The 21,972-nt window shown below is 36.5% G+C and overlaps 1 protein-coding gene across 1 annotated transcript; it reads right to left on the reverse strand.

Annotated features, from left to right (window-relative positions):
• Window positions 1-3,215: 3,215 nt before the first annotated feature.
• On the reverse strand, window positions 3,216-20,986 carry LOC122143946 (oxysterol-binding protein-related protein 3-like). The gene is made up of 7 exons (XM_042754535.1): window positions 20,903-20,986; window positions 20,675-20,761; window positions 18,044-18,194; window positions 4,089-4,222; window positions 3,671-3,763; window positions 3,409-3,588; window positions 3,216-3,278 (listed from the first exon to the last, which is right to left on the reverse strand). The coding sequence occupies exons 1-7, from the start codon at window positions 20,957-20,959 to the stop codon at window positions 3,216-3,218; spliced, it is 765 nt and encodes a 254-aa protein (XP_042610469.1). The 5' UTR covers window positions 20,960-20,986.
• Between the last annotated feature and the right edge of the window lie 986 nt (window positions 20,987-21,972).

A 21,972-nucleotide genomic window follows, 5' to 3' on the forward strand; every position in this document is an offset into this window, starting at 1 on the left:
TACTCTCTCCAAAGCTTGACAAACTTTGCTTTGTGTGCGCCATTGTCACCTCAGAACCTCACAACCCAACAACACGCAAAATCTAGTCTTGATTACAGTGGCAGCAGCGCGATGTTGGATCAAAAGGTGATAAGCTGTCTCCATTAATTCATATTAACTAGTGACCGGTGTATGTATGTATTTTTTCGGCTCGTTTCAATTAGCAATCATCCTAAAATTGGCTTCAATTAATGCCATTTACATGCAGTCTAGGGTCTGATGCTCCATGCCATGAGTTAGCCTCCTCAAGTTGCCCTCTGCGAGTGACTTCTTTTATTCTTTTTTAATTTTTACCGCCCCGTAATTGCTGAACTATCAGCTATATTTCTACTTACTCTGTCTTAAAAAAAAAACACCGCCAACAACCAACAACAACAACTTGATCCTAGAGACTTAGATTAGTTAAATACAGATCCATACCTCACAATCTCCTTTTTCCCCCTTTTTCCCAAATACTAGACAAAAAGGCAGTATCCGTAGGGCAGGGTGATTTTATGATTTCTAGTACTATAAGTCACATTTAATAATAATTATTTCTTGCGCCACAACTTTTTTTTTTTTTTTTTTGCAATATTAGGGGAATCGTGATTTTGAATGAGAAATATTACCCAGACGTAAGAATTAGTCCCACTTGTGACAATAGTACAAATGTATAACAGTAAAAGAGGAAAAGTAACTATATCTGAACCATCATCAGTTCATAGCAGTGAATGACAAAGCCCCGTATCATATCGATACACAAGTATGCAGTATGGAGCTGACCAGAGACCCACAGACTCAGTACTAGGACCATTGCTTTTCAAATAACTATTACATGTGACCCTTGGGAGATATCAAGAAACATGCGGGTTAGCTTTCAATTTTATGCTGAAGTGTTGTTTTTGCAGTTTGCTTACAGAGTTGGGCTTGGAGTTGAAGATGCCACCTCCCTAACCTGCTTGATAAGATTTGGAAAGTACTTGAATGCGAAAGATTGCTGGCATTAAGGTTTTATTTATGGTTTTTGTCTTCACATTTTTAATATTTTGGGTTGCTTGTGAACATGAATATACTTTTGAGGTGGCTGGAGGAGACTTGCCAGGTGCACCAAACCCTTATTTTATTGATTGATTATTATTTTTTTTTTTTTTTTTTTTTCAGGACCCCTCATAGCATGTACTGAGTAAATAGCACAAAGAGTCAGAGAAAGTGGTGTTAAATGAAAAACATATCGCGCGTGACGCAGCTGACCCCCCATAAGACAGAACAACCATACGCTGGTTATTTATGTGACACTGGCTCCAAAAAAGGGTGGCTAGGTGGTGACATGACTGGAAACGAATTGTTGATAAAGTCGTTTTTTTTTTCTTTTCTTTTTTGCACTACAAAAAGTATTCTCGTAGCTTCTATAAAATTATGGCTGAAGCCCCTGATGTCAAATGGGACCATCTTATTGATGACTTGCTACGTTTCTGAGCCTTGATCTTGTAAGGACCACTTGCTGTCTATGGCGAGCCGGTCAGAGAGCTCACAAGATGCATAGCAAAAATATTTTCTATTTGTTTAACGAAGACGAAGCAGAGGTCTTACGGCCGTTTGCGAACAGCATGAGGGTTGGTAATTAATGACAACTTTCATTTTTGGGTGAACTATCCCTTTAAAGCGTAATTAATGACAACTTTCATTTTTGGGTGAACTATCCCTTTAAAGCATAGCTCACCTTGCTGGAGGAAAGGGGCGGTCTCATAAAGCTGATCTCCACCCCCACGGAAAGTCCCTTATATGGAGATGGATCTGGGCATGTTTTATGCAAATAACTACTGTAACCTTTGTGCATGTGGCAGATCATTTAGAATATTCCAAATTGACTAAAATTTGGATGAGGTTAAGAACAAATTCATGTGCGCACGCGAATGTGTTTGTGAATTAGGAGGAACGTTTTCGCCAAGAAGCGTTCAAATGTGCATATCAATATGAAATATTATACGCAATTATTAGTGAATGAGACCCATTGTGACTCAAGATGATGAAATGGGTTGATTTCTCCCACCCAGGACAGTCAAAACCAGACTCCATCTTGAAATTCATTTGACCTCTTTCTCACAGGAGCATTAATTGCCTCACCCTTCGCAGAAAGGAACTAGAAACTACTTTGGCATAAAGATTTGAAACCATAAGATCATCCCCAAAAGATGCAAAGAGGACTTGCTATCCAAATATTCTATGCATATAATTTTATGTCCACATTCTGTAGCCAACATGTACACTACATACTCTTATCCAAGATTATTAATAGGCAATTGTGAATAAGACATATTGAATAGACTGACTCCTGTTGACGTGAAAGTCTGGTGAGAATCACACAAATCCCCTTAGACGAGTATCTAACTATCTACTTTTCAAAAAAAAAAAAAAAATACACAAAATCCAAACGGCAGAGTTCTGTTTGGGCTGAGATAATGAGGAAAATGAAGTAAACAATTAGTCAGAAAAATGGATGCGATCTTTTAAGATACAAGGCTCTGATTGGGGGATTTAAACTCTGAAATCTGGGAACCAGCAACCATGAAAGCTTGTGGAGGCTTGTTACCAATAGCATTGCACATAGACTCAAATGGATGGGAATGTGTCCGGCATCATATTTTAAATAATAAGTAAATCATAAATGATAAATGAATTCATTTAAAAAGCCGGGCTTTCACTGAAACAAACTATACTATATATTCAGCTAAAGCTCCCCATAGTATATGTGATTATTTCAGCAAGGAGATGGGGTAGGGAATAAAGCACGAGCATAAACACAGCCGCATGTGTCAAAGGGCTTTTATAAATCTGAAAACTGAAATAATGCATAATCAGCCTTTTGGTGGTTAGCACACAGTTTAAGATAAAATTTATGCAAAGTTTTAAGCATGATGCTCCGGGCTCTTACCATTCTTTTCGAAAGAAGGTCATCTGTGTGGTGGGGGGGGGGGAGGCAATATCCAGGAGTTCTGAATATTCCCAGCTCTTCACTGACACGCTGTAATAAACTGAAGCAGGTATCATTGAGAGACCACTGTCATGGAGCACCTTCGTGACAAATCCCTTCCGATGTTGTTGTACCAGGATGTTGAGGATTCCATGATATGACTGTTATCAGTGCTGTGTGCAGGAAGCCACTGTGCGCGGCGCCCACTGACCTGAGGCATTAGAAGCTAAATCATTTGTGCTGGAAAACTGGGCTCTGTACTGGCTTTGTACTTCATATTTGCAGTGTTCTGAAAAAACAAATAAGAAAAACCATACAAATAAATGGGTGAATGTGCACAAAACTGAAAAAACCTGCAATTTATGAACACTTGAAGGTAGGGCATGCACTAGGCATTTTAGCTAATTTGTAGAGCATACTGTGGCCTTTCCTCTGGTTTCAGAGTTGCTTGTGGTGACATCACTCATTCCAGATTCATCAGAGGTTTCATTTTCAGACAAATTGCTCACAAACCACCTCACTGGCATCAAAAAATACTCTGCTGTAGAGTCTGCTACTGAAGGTGTACGAGAGAGCTTACGGTCCTGAGAGGGAGTGTCCTGCTTAATGACAACAGATTTATTTTAAATAAATAAATAAAAACCATTGACTTTAAAAGTTCAGACGTGGGGAAGCACACACCTGATCCTGGCGCACAGTACAGTAGGACTCATCTGAGGAATCAGATGACAATGACACAGAGTGAACTCTGGTTAAACGTGACTGCAGCTCAAGCTAAACACAAAAGTCAAGTCAGTAACTAACACAATTTAAGCATAAAAGGCAAGAGACAGCATACATGACAGACAGTACATACAGTGTATAATTTAAATTAATTCAGCAAATATCAGGACATAAAATGGTTTAACACACACACACACACACCTTACTGGATGAACAAGTGATTTTAAAACATAATTCTTTCAATTACCACAAGATATTAACCTTATCCCTTAGTCAGCAATAACAAAAACTGTTTATAGGTGATACTAGTAGCATCAGCTCACAGTGCAAGTCAGAAGTGCACTAGTACCATCTTAAACGGGGAGGACAGATTTACCTCTGAGAGGGTTGTGCACAATGTGGCCAACTGGTCTGAGGTTGACTGCCGAAGGTCAGGTCCGGCCCAAGCCTGTCTGACACGCTCACGCTCTACAGCCAGGGATTCATGGATGGATTTTAAGGATGAATGTACTACAAAAGAAGGAATGAAAGAAAATACGATTTTAAATTCAAAGTTGAAAATCAAACTTTCTTGCATTGTGTAGGCTACTGCACAAGAAACAACAACAACCTCATAGCACCATCTAGCACCCAAGTTGTAAGCTTTTAGGTAGCTGTTAATTGCAAAACAACTAGAGATGTAAGTTTACACAAATTCCCAATGAATCCCTTAACGGTTGACCTTAATACTGCAAGATACATCTATTGCAGTGGCATGTCACCAACATTCGGGTCGGTCACTCCAATTTTCACAAATTTTGTGAGGTCTTCCGATGGAATCTCGATGGCACATCTCTGTGGTTCTTCTCCTCAGGAAGAATGTTATTTTGTGAAAAGATGCCATTTCAAAGCATACAGCTAACTTGCAGAGTAATCTCCTTGTTTGTCCCAAGATTCACTTCCACAAACATGATCAGACTTTGATAGATCTCTGTTCTTTAAATAAAACAGGCCAGGCACTGACACCTGATATTCATGCCAATGATTGAAAACACCTTTAAACAGATGGACTCTACTTTTGCCACTCACAGATATGTAATATTAAATAATTTTCTGAATAAATAAAATGACCAAGTATATATTTTCATCTCATTTGTTGGATTGGGTTCTCTTTGACTACGTTCATTTTGCGAGCCTTAGTGCTCAAATATTGCATTAGTGGGGTCACTTAAACCCACAGAGTTGAAAAAAACAACCCCTGGCAACAGTGGATAAAGTAGCCCAATTCTGCAGGGAAAAACTGTGGACTTGGCACACACTTGTGCAGTGTGCCGTCATACGAAAGTACACAGAGGACATAGAGCAAGCGATTATGCTTTTATTTACAGTGTGATCTGCTGCAGAAGCCAGTGAAATTACACACAGGCAATATGAAAAATAAAGACAAGAGTCTTAAAACTTATGATATGAGCCCTCGTGTTTTGCTTGTATAGAGTTGTCACTGTAATACTTATGAGTTCTGACACACTGTACTTCCACTGACTACCTTTTCCAACTGTCTTAACTTAATATGGTTTTATATTATTATTATTTTGCATGTGTTAATGCCAACAGCCTAAATCTTGGCAAAAAAAAAAAAAAAAAAAAAAATTATATATATATATATATATATATATATATATATATATATATATATATATATATATATATATATATATATTATATATATATATATAAGTTTTTTTTTATATATTATACACATTTCTTTTAACGTACTTTGTGTACCTATTGAGATTTATTACACTCAGGACCTTAAAGGGTTACAGTAGTTCAACCAAAAATGAAATTGTCATTAATTACTCACCCTCATGTCATTTCAAACCCGTAAGACCTTTGTTCATCTTCAGAACACAATTTAAGATATTTTTGATGGAATCTGAGAGCTCTATGACCCTCCATAGACAGCAATGATATTCCCACGATCAACACAAAGAAACGTAGGACATCGGTATAAAAGTGCATGTGACAGCAGGGGTTCAGCTGTAATTTTACGAAGCTATGAGAATACTTTTTGTGCGCAAAGAAAACAATTTATTTAGCAATTCTTCTGCCCAAGTTGCCGTCTTCCACCGTTTTGGAGAGTATCCACAGAACGTAATCAACGTAAATCAGCATTGTTTACGTTCAGCATGCACATGCTGTCTACTGAACGTAAACAGTGCAGATTAAATTTCATTAATGACAGAACTAACCCTTTAAGGAAAAATATCCACGTTGAAACCCATTAAAACTACATTTTTTAATCCCAGGGTCATTTTATACTATAAAATTATGCTGTCTTTGTTAATAGGCTTTCAATTCTGTTGGCAAGGCTTCAAAATTTATCTTTTTTTTCTTGTACCAGGTGGTGTCATTTTCTAAGGTTTGGGCTTACAAAGCAAACAAGCTTTTTTTTTTTCCCTATTTTCTGCTTTCGCTGCATTAGAGCTAGCTGGATAAATAATGGAGCTATAATCGCCTAGGTGTGTTGGTATGGATGTCAGTGTGTTGTTTGTATGAGTCTACTAAAATAATTGTGAATGCACCTTTAATGTTTGAAAGAGAGAAATCACACTGCATTTGGGAATATCAAATCCCACCGCTGAGTATACCAGCAGAGCTTTGCTCGCACCTAATAGGTAAAGTTTGGTACCGCAACCAAACAAAAACTAAAAGCTAACTAAAAGATCATCATCATTAATTTTTAAAAAATTTTTTTTTTTTTTTGTTTTTTTTTTTTATAAATTTTTCATAAATAATTTGCATAAAGTAAAACCTACAGTACAGGTCAAAATTTTGGAAACATTACTATTTTTAATGTTTTTGAAAGAAGTTTCTTCTGCTCATCAAGCCTGCATTTATTTGATCAAACATACAGAAAAAAAAAAAAAACAGTAATATTGTGAAATTACAACTTAAAATAATAGTTTTCTATTTGAATATACTTTAAAAAAAATAATTTATTCCTGTGATGCAAAGCTGAATTTTCAGCATCATTACTCCAGCCTTGTCAGTGTCACATGTAACATCCAGTCGAGAATCACATGATCATTTAGAAATCATTCTAATATTCTGATTTATTATGAGTGTTGGAAACAGTTCTGCTGTCTAATATATTTGATGAATAAAAGGTTAAAAAGAACTTGCATTCATTCAAAATAAAATTCTAATAATATATATTCTAATATATTTTCTTTACTATCACTTTTTATCAATTTAACTTTTATTTAAAAAAAAAAGAAAAAAAAAAAAAAAATTACTGACCATAGTGTATATTGTTATTACGAAAATATTTGTATTTTAAAAAACATAGCTTTTTTTTTTTTTTATTCATCAAAGTATCCTAAAAAAAGTATCCAATGTTCTGAAAAAATATTAAGCAGCAGAACTGTTTCAAACTTTGATAATGAATGATCATATTTAGAATGATTTCTAAAGGATCATGTGATAATGATCCTAAAAAATTCAGCTTTGCACTCAACAGAAATAAATGATAATTAAAGTATAATAAATGTTTAAAACAATTATTTTAAATTGTTAATATATAATTCGACAATTATTACATTTTTTCTGTATTTTTGATCAAATAAATGCAGGCTTGATGAGCAGAAGAAACTTTTCAAGAACATTAAAAATAGTAATGTTTCCAAACTTTTGACCTGTACTGTATATACTATAACTTTTTGTTTGTTGTTTTATTATTTGATTCAAATGCATAGCTAGATATTTTCTTTCTGCTGCCTTCTCAAACTTTTGCTGCTGCAGCATTTATTTCTGCCTTGTGAAAGCTTTTAAATTCATTACATTTTTAATAACATCTCTTAATCTTCAGTAAAGAAGTGAATTGCAATGACTCTCGCGAGAAGTGAATCAAACTGCTGCAGTTGACAGAACGTTTAAATCAAGCTTTGTGAGCCCACTGAACCTGATCTAAACCAGGCTGGGTTTGTTTGGGTTTGTCAGCTGTAAACCTACTCAAACTCTGAGTTTGTTCAGTTAGCTTCATACCACAGGCCACTGTGCTTGTTTTGTTTTTTCCCCCCATTAACCAAACCCTGTAATGTCATTCCGAGAAAAAAAAAAAAAAAAAAACAACCTTGAATCAATTTATAATTTATGCAACTTTCACTTTGTCAGTAGAATGAAACAATCTTCCCTGCTGTTTTTTTTTGTTTTGTTTTTGTTTTTTTTGTTTGTTTGTTTTTTGCGAGGTTACTTTAATGCTTCAGTATAATTTGAAGTTGTAACTTTAGTTGTAAAGTAAAGTTATTTTTACTCAAGTATGTTTTTACTTTTTTCTTTTTTTAAACAGACGGTTTAGGAGGACACAAATTTTTATAACAATAGGGGTATTACAGCAATAACATTGTTTACAAGGACACTTCCTATGACCTTGTAAATTAAATGGCTTAAACATACTAAGCAGTGTTATAAAAAAGCCAGAAGTTTTCTGTGATGGTTGTGTTTAAGGTAGGTTAGGGGGGATATTATATATATATATTTATATTATATATATATATATAAGATATAATACCATATATAATATATATAGGATATCCATATAGTCCAGATCACATGCTTATATTAAACATTTACATGTAGTATATACTATACGCACCAGTTTTATAAACAGTCTATGGGTATATATCATATAGTGTATTGACTATGATGCTATAATATACACTATATATACACACAGTATATACCTATGTGTATAATATCACACATATATACTGACTGATATAGATATATCATATATGATACGAGACATCATATATGTGTATATATGTCTGCTACACATATAGTATGTAACTCTATAGTTAGTTATATACACACTTATTTCCTGTCTCTTATGTATGATCTATTTTTATCATATCTTTACTTTCCTCACATGTACACTATCAAATCATTTTAGATTACACATACATACACACACACAATACTTCTATATCTCCATATCCCATTTATATTCACCCCACCTACTATATTACACTACACCACACAATATAAATACTCAAATATACCACCATGCATATACTATATCTTATTTATACACATATATATATATGTATGTGTTCGCCGTGGCTATATATACAAACTATAATAAATAATAGTACTCAGTAAAACCAAAACATATTAAAACTATGGGAGAGGGTTTCAATAAGAACCAACATATACAAAGCTGTGTGTATTTCGTGAACGGTGCTCCATCTTGCAAACTTAGTACGCTGTTGTACTCCATATATGTATGTTTTTCCCCACACATGAAACTGTGATATGAAGTCATCACGTCCCCCTACATATTGAAGGAAGACATTAAATCATCTCATAGATGAAGGAAACATTTAAGCATTACTGTAAGCTTCAGAACTCAAAACTTCCTTTTAAGTGCAAAAACAGCTTTTACTGAAAGCAAGCTGCCAAACGACTAATTTTGTTCGTTTATCTCAGAACAAGATCAACACAAGATGTGTAGGGATGCAACGATAGCATTTTTGGTATTGGATTGGTTCTGAAAAAATTGTGAGTATCTGCTGATACCGATCCAATCTGATATCAGCGCAGGATATTTTTTATTTTAATCAATGTAGAATTTCTATAATTTTGTGTTGACCTGATCGTCACTCTTTTGTGTGTTAAACACAATCTACTACATATAGACCACTTCATTATAATGAAAAATAACAATCTATGACAAAAATACTATTATAACCTAGGTTAGTGTATACAGGGTTCGTACAGAAACTGCAAAATGAGTAAATTTTTTGTCCTTCAAGGACTTTAAGCAGTACTTTATTGGTTTTCAAGGACCAAAATCAGAGATCTTAAACTATTTTGTTATCTTAAAATTCTAAAAAAAAAAAAAGAAAGAAAAGAAAAAAAAAAAAAAGGCACTAAAAGTGCAGCACAAAAGTATGCAATGACTGTGGCAACTTTGAAAGGAAAGGATATTATGGCAAAGTTATCAATTTCCTTATTTAAACTTTTTTTTTTTCATACAATTTATAAAGTTTTTTTTTTTTTTTTTTTAATATGAGAACATTTGTATTTTAAAAATCACACAAATCAAAACAATGCATTTGAAATATTAACTAATCTAGGGCTGTAACTAATAATTGTTTTGGTAATCAAATAATCTACTGATTATTTTGATAATTGAGTAATCTGATATGTATTTTTTTTTAATACAAATAGACCTAAGTGAAAAAAAACAGGCTTTAGTATGACTCTTTATATATAAACTAACGATGAGGCAATAATAATTGGTTCAAATAAAGTATCTAACCCAAGTAATTATATGGTTGTATTGAACAACCCTGGAAAAAAAAAAAAAAAAAAAAAAAAGCCTACATAATGTAATATGCCTACACAAAATATGAACATAACCAATTTAAGTATATTATGCATTATAAGAAATACCTGCAGAGGGCGCCAACGGTCTGGCCATTGTTCACTTTACAGTAGAGCTTTATGATCTCTGCCCGAGCCCAGACTCGACCCATTTCCCGCCACCGTCGCCTCGGGGCCGGGTGGTCAGGTCGGGCCCTTGATAAAGCACGTCACGTGTCATGCTCAGCGTCTCGTCCACTCGCACTCTCGCACGCGTGACGCACATAGAGGTGACGCATCACACCTGCTGTGCGTGCTGTACTATTCAGTAGCTTAAGTGCAACATGTAGCTTGAAGAAGCAAAGAAAAAATGAAAACAAGATAATTTTTCATTTTAAACAGGAAAATCGGAGGTATGGAAACATTTTAAACTAGTCGTGGGGAGTGACAACATGTGTTGGCTTTGTCTCGTGCATTAAATGCGGCACGCTGCTCGCCTATGACAGAAAAAAAAAAAAAAAAAAAAAACGGTCATAGGCCATCATTTTGTGTGTTCATCACGGTTTTATTTTTTTATGTTTCTTCATTCGGAATTTCAGATCCATTTACGATCCATTCAGTTATTTCTGAATAAACAAACAACGCAGTTTACATGCTTCTTCCTTGTCGTATTATTCATTAAGATAATTAATAAATGCACGCACAATTATGAACTTGATAAATGTTACAGATATGTTTTACTATGCACAAACAAATGCCTTTCAACTTACATGTGCAAAATTCAGAATTAAATGAATGTGCTGCAATTTGTACAAAAAGAGAGTCTGTAGCCTACGTGTTTTAGCCATTAAATAAGCACATTTAGTTTCAAGTTTGTCAAGCTTTGTTTTGAAGAAAGATTTTCTTTAAAGTGAATTTCATTTAGTATAAGTTGTATCTTAATTTTAATACATTTTTCATCAACCAATTGCCTGGATTTAATACATAAAAAGCAATATAGCAGACAATATAATAATGACATGGAGGCGCCGGCATGCCGCGGTCACACTTAAACCATTTGAAACTCGTAACACGCTGTCACTGAATTTACAAACGCACATCTTGCTTGTTGCACGCACACATTATGTTGAAATAATATTTTGAAGAAGTAACATTATTAATAATAATTAATCTTTAAGAATATTTGATTGAATGCTGAATGTTGTGCTTGTTCAATTAAATAAAATTAAAACTTTATGATAATTAAAATAATTTAATATTTAATTTTGAGTGGCCAATTTTTGCTCATTTATTAATAGTATTAATAGTTTATTAATAGTTCCCCCTGTAGCCTAAATGATCTAGCACAGCAGCACCTGCGTTAAAAAAAATTTTTGATAAGCCCCTGGTTATAGCGGCCCACATATTAAAAGGGCTCATAATTAGTCAAACAAGTGATACAAAGTGTCGGGAATTAGAGTGAAGGTGTCGGGGCCGGGCCGGGCTCGGACACAACGTGCTCGGGTAGGGTCGGGCTTGATTTGTTGGGCCCGATCTAAGCTCTACTTTACAGCATGATTCAAGGACGTTTAAATCCATGTCATTTTCATATTTGGCCACCTGCAAACTCAGAGTGAGGGTTTGAACTTTTATTTTGAAATCGCGATGTACAACAAATCGCATACTTAGAAATATGTTGATGAATTCTCCTGTGTTGGTTAAATTATTTACGTTACAAATCTAGTTAGATAACATGCACTGTTTTCCTAGATGAATGTTAAGCAACCCAAACTCACAGCATAGGGGAAGTCGTGGAGGGGAAGTCGTGGCCTAATGGTTAGAGAGTTTGACTTCTAACCATAAGGTTGTGGGTTTGAGTCTCGGGCCGGCAATCCCACGACTGAGGTGTCCCTTGAGCAAGGCACCGTGAACCCCCAAATGCTCCCGGGTGCCGCAGCATAAATGATTCCCACTGCTCTGGGTGTGTGTTCACGGTGTGTGTGTGTTCACTGCTGTGTGTGTGCACTTTGGATGGGTTAAATGCAGAGCACGAATTCTGAGTATGGGTCACCATACTTGGCTGTATGTCACGCCACTTTCACTTTTTTTATATGCAGAGGAAGAGTTTGTGTCCCAAGCGGCTGAGATGGATATGAGCTCCACGTTTGTAAATAATAAAAGTACAAAGGCGTCAGACTTTATATGCGTTCCCAAATGAAACCCAAACGAACAGCACATGCAATAAAAGACCTAACAATATATTGCAAGGACTATCAAAAGTTTTACCACAAACACAACTTGTACTAATATCGTGAGTCCGCTTTTCACCTCAAGGAGTAATATCGCGGTAGCTCGTGCGCTGCTAAAAGCCAGACAGCTCTGTATTTATATCAGATGTGCTGCATCGTTAATTTTGCGTATTTTTTTTTTTTTTTTTTCGTGATAGGGGGGGGGGGGGGGGTGTATCACTTCTTTCATATATACTGCCCTTTAAAAATTCATGTACCTTCTCAAAAATATGGCTGTTTCAAGGCTTTTCCAGGACTTGCATTTTGAATTTAAAGTAATTAGTGCTTTTTGAGCTTTTTGTACGTTGTCGGTGTATAATTCAGCAGCAAAATATAAAAATTACGGGTGCACAATTTTATAAAATCTAGTGAAATATAATTTACAAATAAAAGTGAATGTGTCTAAAATCTGGTAAAATGTTACACATTGCTCTTTGTATTGTTATAAAATACATGAAAAAAACAAGTAAATACATTAATATAGAAATATAAAAGGACGTTTCTTTTAAATGTATAGCACAGTAATAAAGGCAGCAACAAATGATAGGACAGAACAAGAAAGACTATTAATAATATTTGATTGGACAGAAAAGTATTTAATACTAAAGGCGCCAATACAGAGTGGCACAGAGCATTTATGCCCATTTATCCCTGTTTGTTGCTGTCGTATGCCTCTAGTTTGAGCTCCGTCACGTTATTTCTCTATCGTCTATTTTTTATTATATTTTTTTTTTATATTTATATATATTTTATTTTATACATCATTTTTTTTTTTTTTATGTGTTGTTATATCGTATTCTACAACAAAAAACAACAGAGCGCCTTGTTATCACTAGTTTTATCTATTTTTGATTTCCCAGAGTCCGCTAGTAGCTTATAGCCCATTAGCAATCCACCAGACTAGGTGTTGTCGCTAAACCCGCGTGCATCGCTAATACTCTATTCACACACATTACAATTGCTTTACTCACTGTAACTTGCTTTAATGGGGAATGTTTGTCTACCTTTGAGTGCAGGTGACGAAACGTTCGAGATGCATTCGGTGCAGCTCGAGCTGAGGAGGCGTTGGAGGAAGAAGAGATTCGGGGTCCTGGAGCAGAGGCAGGGCCAGCTGAGAGAGGCGGAGAGCCGCGCTGGAAACCTCCCGGGCTGACGCTCACAAGTCCTAGGGTAAGTATACAGCGCGCTGCTAACAGTCCCACCACCTCCACCCCGTGTGTTTCTCTGCACAGGCCCGGTGCAACCAGAACGCGATCTGCCCCAGATGTCCTTCACGCCTTCGGGGCGCCGGGACACCACCGGGACCCTGGGTGCATCCGCAGCGGAGGACAGCGATGCCAGGCCCCGGGCGACGACTTCTCCCCCTCCGGTCTTCTGAGATCTTCCACACCGGAACCGCTTCTCTCCCCTCCACGAGACGAACGCGAGACGCCTGTGATCGTCGGAGACACCATCGTCCGACATGTCCGTGCTACGTTAGCCGAAGGTAAGGGGCACACTCACTGTGTCCTCCCTGGTGCTCGTGTTCTCAATGTTGTTTTCTGCGCAGATAACCCGCGATCCTGAAGGCCGACGAGAGCCCCAGAGCGGTCGTGCTTCACGCGGGGTTAACGACACCGACCACGCAGCGGCAGACGGAGACACTGAAGAGGACTCTCTTCAGGAGCCTGATCGAGACGTGTTTCGCAGCACGACGCCCGCGGCGACGCGCGGCCATCGTGTCAGGACCGCTGCCCACGTATCGAAGAGGACACGAAAGGTTCAGTAGACTTTTTGCTTTAAATGAATGGTTATTGTCATGGTGTAAAGAACAGAAACTGCTCTTTGTTAATAATTGGAATCTTTTCTGGGGAGCGACCTAGGCTTTTTTTTTCCCGCGCTGATGGCCTGCACCCCAGCAGAGTCGGAGCAAAACTCCTGTCGGACCAACATCTCCAGGACTCTACGCTCCATTTTGACTAGTAGCAGCCATTTCTCAAAATAACTGCTATGATGGCTTTTTGTTCTACCCACTTAAATTAGAAGTACATTGCGCTGTCCAATCTATTACAACGACTGTGTCTGTTCCCCCGAATAGTGAGGTCAAAATATAAATTTAATGTAGGATCTAGAAAAAATCTGTATCGTGATTACAACCAGAAAAACGTAAAATAAAGGAACAAAACACATTATTTAAAGTTTGGGCTCAATAAACATTAGATCAAATCACACCCAAAGCAGTTATTTGTAAATGAAATGATCACAGAGAATAGTTTTGATGTACTCTGCTTGACTGAAACCTGGCTCAAACCAAATGATTATATTGGTCTACTCCACCAAGCTACTGTTATGAGCATGAGCCCGTCAGACTGATCGTGGCAGCGGTGTTGCAACAATATATAGTGATATTTCTCAGTGTTACCCAGAAAACAGGGATACAGGTTTAAATCATTTGAAATACTTATGCTTAATGTTACACTTGTCAGATATTGCAAAGAAATCTATTGTATCTCTTTCTCTGGCTACTGTGTATAGACCACCAGGGCCATATACAGAATTCCTAAAAGAATTTGGAGATTTCCTCTCAGACCCTGTTGGTTACCGCTGATAAAAGCGCTGAATTTTCCGGAGATTTTAACATTCATATTGATAATACAAATGATGCATTAGGACTTGCGTTTACTAACTTATTAAACTGTTTTGGAGTAAAGCAAAATCTCACCAGGCCCACTCATCGTTTTAATCATACGCTAGATTTAATAATATCGCATAGAATCGATCTTACTGACATAGATATCATACCTCAAAGTGATGATGTTACTGACCATTTACTTGTATAATACGTGCATTTTGCGTATTGATAACTATATAGCTTCGCGTTATCATCCGGGCAGAACTATTGTTCCAGCCACCAAAGACAGATTTGCAAATAACCTGCCTGATTTATCTCAACTGCTCTGTGTACCCATAAATACACATGAACTAGGACAAAATGACTGGCAACATGGGCACTATCTTCTCTAATGAACATTAGAAGCTGTTGCCCCCATCAAATTGAAAAAGGTTAGAGAAAAACGTACTGTGCCATGGTACGACAGTAATACCCACTTTATATTAGAATTGCGTGGAAAAACAGTATGTCCAGCTATAGACAGGCTCTAAAAACTGCCAGGGCCGAGCATATCCACAAACTCATAGAAAACAGCCAAAACAGTCCAAGGTTTTTATTTAGCACAGTGGCTTGATTAACAAATAACCAGACGCCACCCGATCTAAATATTCCCTCACAGTTAAATAGTAATGAGCTTTATGAATTTCTTCACTGATAAAATAGATAACATCAGAAATACAATAACAAATGTAGATTCTACAGTGTCGAATACTTTAGGTTTATCCATCGCACCCAAAGATAAACGGCAGTGCTTTAACAACTATAGGACAGGAAGAGCTAAATAAACTTATCACTGCATCTAAAACCAACAACATGTTTATTAGATCCTGTACCCACTAAATTACTGAAAGAGTTTTGTTACCTGTAGCAGAAAAAGCACTTCTCAATATTATTAACTCATCGTTACCTTTAGGTCACGTCCCAAAACCATTCAAGCTGGCGGTTATTAAGCCTCTTATTAAGAAACCACAACTAGATCCTAGTGAACTGGCAAATTACAGACCCATTTCAAATCTTCCATTTATGTCTAACATTTTAGAAAAAGTTGTGTCTGCTCAATTATGCTCCTTCCAACAAAAAAAAATATCTCTATGAAGAATTTCAGTCGGGTTTCAGGCCCCATCACAGCACAGAAACTGCACTTGTTAAAATTTACAAATGACTTGCTTCTTGCTTCAGATCAAGGCTGCATCTCATTGCTAGTTTTACTTGATCTTAGTGCTGCGTTCCGACACCATAGATCACGACATACTCATAGATAGATTAAAAAACTATACAGGTATCCAAGGGCAGGCTTTAAGATGGTTTAGATCCTTACCTGTCCGATCGCTGCCACTTTGTTTATGTAAATGGGGAGTTATCTCATTTATCACCATAAAAATATGGAGTGCCACAAGGATCTGTCCTAGGTCCTCTGCTATTTTTAATATACATGTTGCCCCTTGGTAATATCATTAGAAAATATGGGATTAGTTTCCACTGTTATGCTGATGATACTGAACTATATATCTCAACAAGACCAGGTGAAACTTCAAAATTATCCAAGCTAACAGCGTGTGTTAAAAATGTAAGATTTTGTGTGAAATATTTTTTTCTTATTTTATTTAGATAAGACAGAGATATTACTTATTGGGCCAGAAAACATTACAAGAATCTCGTAGATTACAATTTGCAATTAGACGGATGTACTGTTACTTGCCCTCAGAAAAGACTGTCAAAAATCTGGGTTTTATATTAGACAGCAACTTGTCTTTTGAAAATCATATTTCTCATGTTACAAACCAGCATTCTTCCATCTTAGAAACATTGCCAAGCTACGAAACATGTTACCTGTTCCTGATGCAGAAAAGCTAGTTCATGCATTCATGACCTCTAGACTGGACTATTGTAATGCACTCCTAGCTGAGTTGTCCTGCATCCTCAATAAACAAGCTACAGGTAGTCCAAAATGTAGCGGCTAGAGTCCTTACCAGGTCAAGAAAATATGATCATATTACCCCAATACTACAGTCTCTGCACTGGCTACCTATTAAGTTCCGTATCAGTTACAAAATATTATTACTTACCTATAAGGCCCTTAATGGCTTAGCTCCTGCGTACCTAACTAGTCTTCTACCACGCTACAACCCATCACGCTTCCCAAGGTCACAAAACGCTGGACTTTTGATAGTACCTTGGACAGCAAAGTCCACTAAAGGAGGTAGAGCTTTTTCGCATTTGGCTCCCAAACTCTGGAATAGCCTTCCTGATAATGTTCGGGGTTCAGACACACTTCCTCTGGTTTAAATATAGATTAAAAACACACCTCTTTGGCTAAGCATTCAAATAATGCATCTCATAATTTTGGACTGCAGTTATATCTGATCAAATATGCATTATTATTCTTTAGCTTGGGTTAAACTAATTAATTTTACTTGGCTGGAACAGCAGCTTCGCTAATTATGTCTCTATTTTGTTTCTCTGTTTCTGCTTGGGATTTACATCCCGTGGTAACTAGGATTTACACAAGCTCCAGTCTGGATCCAGAACACCTGAGAAGAGATGATGCAACCCCTCAGAGGACGCTAACCCAGAGACAACATACAGAACTACCACATTTTGCTATAAGTTTGATTGCATAATTGCTGTTAATAGTGTTAATCATCTGTTTGTTTACGTCTTTTATTGATTTTTTCTGAACATTTCTGCCATATGCACATGAACTGACAGTCACCACTGATAAGCTACTACTAAATATTGTAGAAACTTAATTTTCTGTAAAGTTGCTTTGCAATGATTTGTATCGTAAAAAGTGCTATACAAATAAACTTGAATTGAATGATGCGCTTGAAATAACACAGTCACTGCGCAGCCCCTCCGAGTCAGTCCGCATAGAAAAGTTAGTAGCACACATGCTGCACTACTTCTGTTCATCTTCAGAGCCAGTTCAGGATTCTTCCTATTATTTGTGAAGGTTTCACCCCTCCATCATACAGGTATGAATAGTCTGAATGTTTCTTCTTGGACACTTTACAAATTTACAGCAGCATTTAAAATTGTAGAAACAGAATGAATGAGATCATGTACCTTTGTCACACAAGGCACAGATGTCTAACTGTAGTTGCTTTCCTTCTGGTGAGGAGACCGCAGGCGTGGACAGCTGGGAGTAAACGTAATCTGGGATGGACTGAAGGGAAGCAGCCAAGCCAGCTGATGTGCCCAAGTGGCTCGAAGAAAACTGCTCCAAAAGTCAGAGATGGAAATACAATTATTACAACAGGAAACAGAAGCAGTAGTTCAGAAATAAAGATAGAAAGACATTCAACCTCATGCACCTCATTCATTAAACCTGCATACTGTGCATATGTATTAGGGCAAAATGTTTTCATATGAAAAAAAGACCACTTAAGGGGGAAAAACACTCATGGTGGCCTAGAAAATCAAAGAGGCATAAAACCAAAATGTTACATATTGCTACTAGAAAATAATCCTACATCAACTCAGACTAATAAAAATGCAGAGTTTTGCACAGGTTATGGCTGAAGAAACCTTGCCACAGGAGGGTTTCACACACTTTTACATTTAGGCCGCATTGAAACTAGGGCTGGTCCGAATACCATTTTTGGAGCGTCGAAGCTTCGGTAGTGATTAATACAGGATACTCAAAGCTTCAGAGGAAGGGGGCTGAACATATTCTTCTCTCTAATAAAGGTAGTTATTCTGTGTGTTTGTGTATGTATTTTTGTTTTTTTTTATGTCTGTTTGTGTTTTTATTATGTCGAGAACTGTTCATCCAATCGACTTCACGCATGGCGGGTGTGTTGCTGCGGACCCAAGGGAGTGCAGTGTCACATTTTGGTACAATATGGACATGGACACATTCGGAAGTAATAAACTTTTAATAAACTAAACAAATAAGTCTGAGGTAAGTCTGCAGAGTATAGCCCCGTGCAAAGTCAACCTGAAGTGGTTGGTTTTCTTTTGAAAAGCATTTTCAGTCACGGGAAATTTTACAAATCAAAGATTAGTGTAGGAGTCTCACTAGTCTCCACACGGTTGTTCTTAGTCTTTTTCGGACAGTTCGCGAGAGAGGGGGCAGCATTTTGCATGATGTCGACCTGTGAATGCAGACACGATGGCTGGATTGTGTTAACATTACACTGAGATCCGATCACAATGCATCCTCGACTATCTCTGGACCAGGACACACTGATCAGAAGTGTGTTTACACTTGTCTTTTCAATGTGTATGTGGACAACATCCGGATAAAGGTGAATTGTTGATTATATGTGTAAAAGGACTCTGTTGTTATAATTCCTTTGTCTTGTCCTCACTATATTTAAAGTGCTCCCACACAGCTGAGGTCTTCAGCACTTTTGTCTTCTCTTCCGTTAACATGAAGATCTTGCTGTGTGTGCAGACCTTTAGAGAATTTGAGGATACGTTTACATAGAGCGACAAAAGACACACAGGCGAGGTTGTGCTGAAAATTCTTACACAGTAGTGCGGTCACATCATCTTAATGTCACTGGTGTTGTACTGTAAGACAGATTATCATTCTTTCTAGTATTCTTGTGATGTTGTTTGAATGCTTAATTCGAGGGGCTGAATATCTGATGCATAAACTTCACAGCTTCCACAAAAATATTATAGTAAAATGTTAGATTATTATGCAAAACAATACAGTTTAGATTGCCTTATTATTTTTTCACTTTCACACAGCACTCCAGATAAACCCTTGAATCCTAATTTTCATAAATATTTTTTCAAATGCCTGAAGAAAAAGCAGCTTAGCGTGAATTCAGCTTAAGTCACAATTTGTGTCAATTTGTTTAAACAATGTGTTACAGTTAGTGGTTTTTTTTTTTATTCATGAAACATTATTTTGACATTATGACAATTTCTTTGCTGTAATGGAAATACGGTCGGCATGAAAAATGTCTGCATTTTCTGCACTAGAACGCTGAAAAAAATAAATTAAAAAAAATCAAATTTTTCACACTGGCCATGGGAACAGCTATAGCAATTTATGATACAGTAAGCGTTAACCATTCAAATGTGGTCTTAAGTTGAACAATGTATCAACATTCACTACCGAAAATGAAAAACTTAGTATTGCCATTTAACGTAAAATGATCTCAAAGACAGCATGCTCGCTTCACTTCATTTTATCAAATGATCATTTGATAATGATCTAAAACTGAATGATCAGTTTACAATACTACTTGCCTTTTTAGACTAAAAAAAAAAATTAAATAAAAAATTGGCGGAAACGGAAGAATTTGGCTAAATTGGCTTTTAAAATGGCATTTGCACATTCTGTTACGCTGTTGATTATATGACATCACAGTAGATGCATCTTGCAGTATTAAAGTTAATGATTAATCGATTGATTGTTAATTTAAGGTGACTAGTTTTCTGAAATTGAAACCAGGGACGTTTCTTACTTGAGTGGTCAAATTGTCATTAAAATCGCATTTGATATCTATGAATTAGAAAAAAGGGGACAATATTTTTTAATGTTTTTGATCTTTAATCTTTGTGGGTCCCATACTCATTAATGTTTTTGTTCAGTTTGATTATTAGAATTTTGTTCTGTGGTTTTAAAACAATTCACAAAAAAAAAAATAAATGTGCATGCAATTAAACATGATTAATCATTGCCCAGCACTAGAAAAATTTCTAAATCTCAAACAAGGAATACCATTATGAACTTACAAAGCCAAGTGATTCGACTCTTGACAGCGTTCGGGAGTGACCCCAGATCTTTCCAGACTTCTTTTTGGGTTTCTCAAGAGTAAGATTCTGAAAAATAAGCAACACGTTTACCTCTTTGCTATTTAACACTGCTACTGTTATAAAATAATCACCATTTGTACTTCTCACATTTGCTTTATATTCTGCATAAAGACAGCATATGTCCTGTCCATTCTGTGTCAGACTCACCTGCATGCTGATTCGATGTTCAAGGTTCCGTGTTTGTGATGGGAAGACCACCCTCATGCCAGTGAAGTTTCTGGTTAATTTAGATAGATAGGTTAGATAAATCTGGCTGACTGGTGGGTTGTTTTGTTGATAGGGTTGATTTTTGTTGAGGTTAAGTTAAGCTCAATAATATTATTTTCTTTTTTTATAATTAAAGGAATAGTGTTCTTTCGTCGTTTTTGTTTTGTTTTTAGAAATGGTCCAAATAACATTACATTGAATAACATTTGATGCTATTTTGCACTTGGTCAAATTTGCCAAAAAAACAAACAAACAAAAAACTGACAACTCTGTCATCAGTGTATACCAGAAACTGTGCAATTTAAAAATGTTTGCACACAAACATTTGGAAAGACCTGATTAACCTTTAACCTGATTAAGTTTTGATTTGATTTTTTTTTTTTGTTTAATTATTTTATTTGAATATACTGTAGTGTTGAATTAGTAGGCATATCTCACACTGGCCCCATATACTCATGTTGAAGTTAAAGGTATTAGAAGGTGCATTTTGAATATTTTCAGCCTTCCATGTCATGTCTTTTTGAGCCAATCAGATACTTTAGTATTTCCTTGAGATGAAGAGGCTAATTGGGGAACCAGGCATCTCTGACTCAAGCCATGATACTGAGCTCTTGATAACGTGGCATCTAGAGAAGAGACAAATGTGCAACAGCTCAATGTGGAAAACTTTAAGGCAGCGAAAATGTAACAAAAACAAACAAAAAAAGTTACATAAAGATGGTCTAAAGCAGGGGTGTCAAACTGAATTCCCGGCCCTCCAGGAATTGAGTTTGACACCCCTGTCTAAAGCGCAATCACATTTAAGATTGCAAATTCTGCAAGTGAACAGCACATTATTGTTCATTCCCAAGAGGCACAAAATCACTTTCACTATTCTTTTATGCATCACTTTTACATCAACTGTTCTCCCTCTTCAGGTGCATGAGAGCCTTTTCCATCACTCAATCCCAGCAGCGCCTTACTAGCTATCTTCAAGAGTCAGCTAAAAACACATCTCTTCCTATCTTATT

This window comes from Cyprinus carpio, unplaced genomic scaffold, assembly GCF_018340385.1.
Source record: "Cyprinus carpio isolate SPL01 unplaced genomic scaffold, ASM1834038v1 S000006538, whole genome shotgun sequence".
NCBI lineage: Eukaryota > Metazoa > Chordata > Actinopteri > Cypriniformes > Cyprinidae > Cyprinus > Cyprinus carpio.

What these genes read in the sequence shown, in the direction of transcription:
- LOC122143946 (XM_042754535.1), bottom strand. Translation starts at nt 20,959, where the DNA reads ATGAGGGTGGTCTTCCCATCACAAACACGGAACCTTGAACATCGAATC. An exon ending in GAGTCGAATCACTTGGCTTT is followed by an intron (nt 18,195 to 20,674) that starts GTAAGTTCATAA and finishes CTTTTGGAGCAG; the next exon opens with TTTTCTTCGAGCCACTTGGG. An exon ending in GTACTGTGCGCCAGGATCAG is followed by an intron (nt 3,589 to 3,670) that starts GTGTGTGCTTCC and finishes GTCATTAAGCAG; the next exon opens with GACACTCCCTCTCAGGACCG.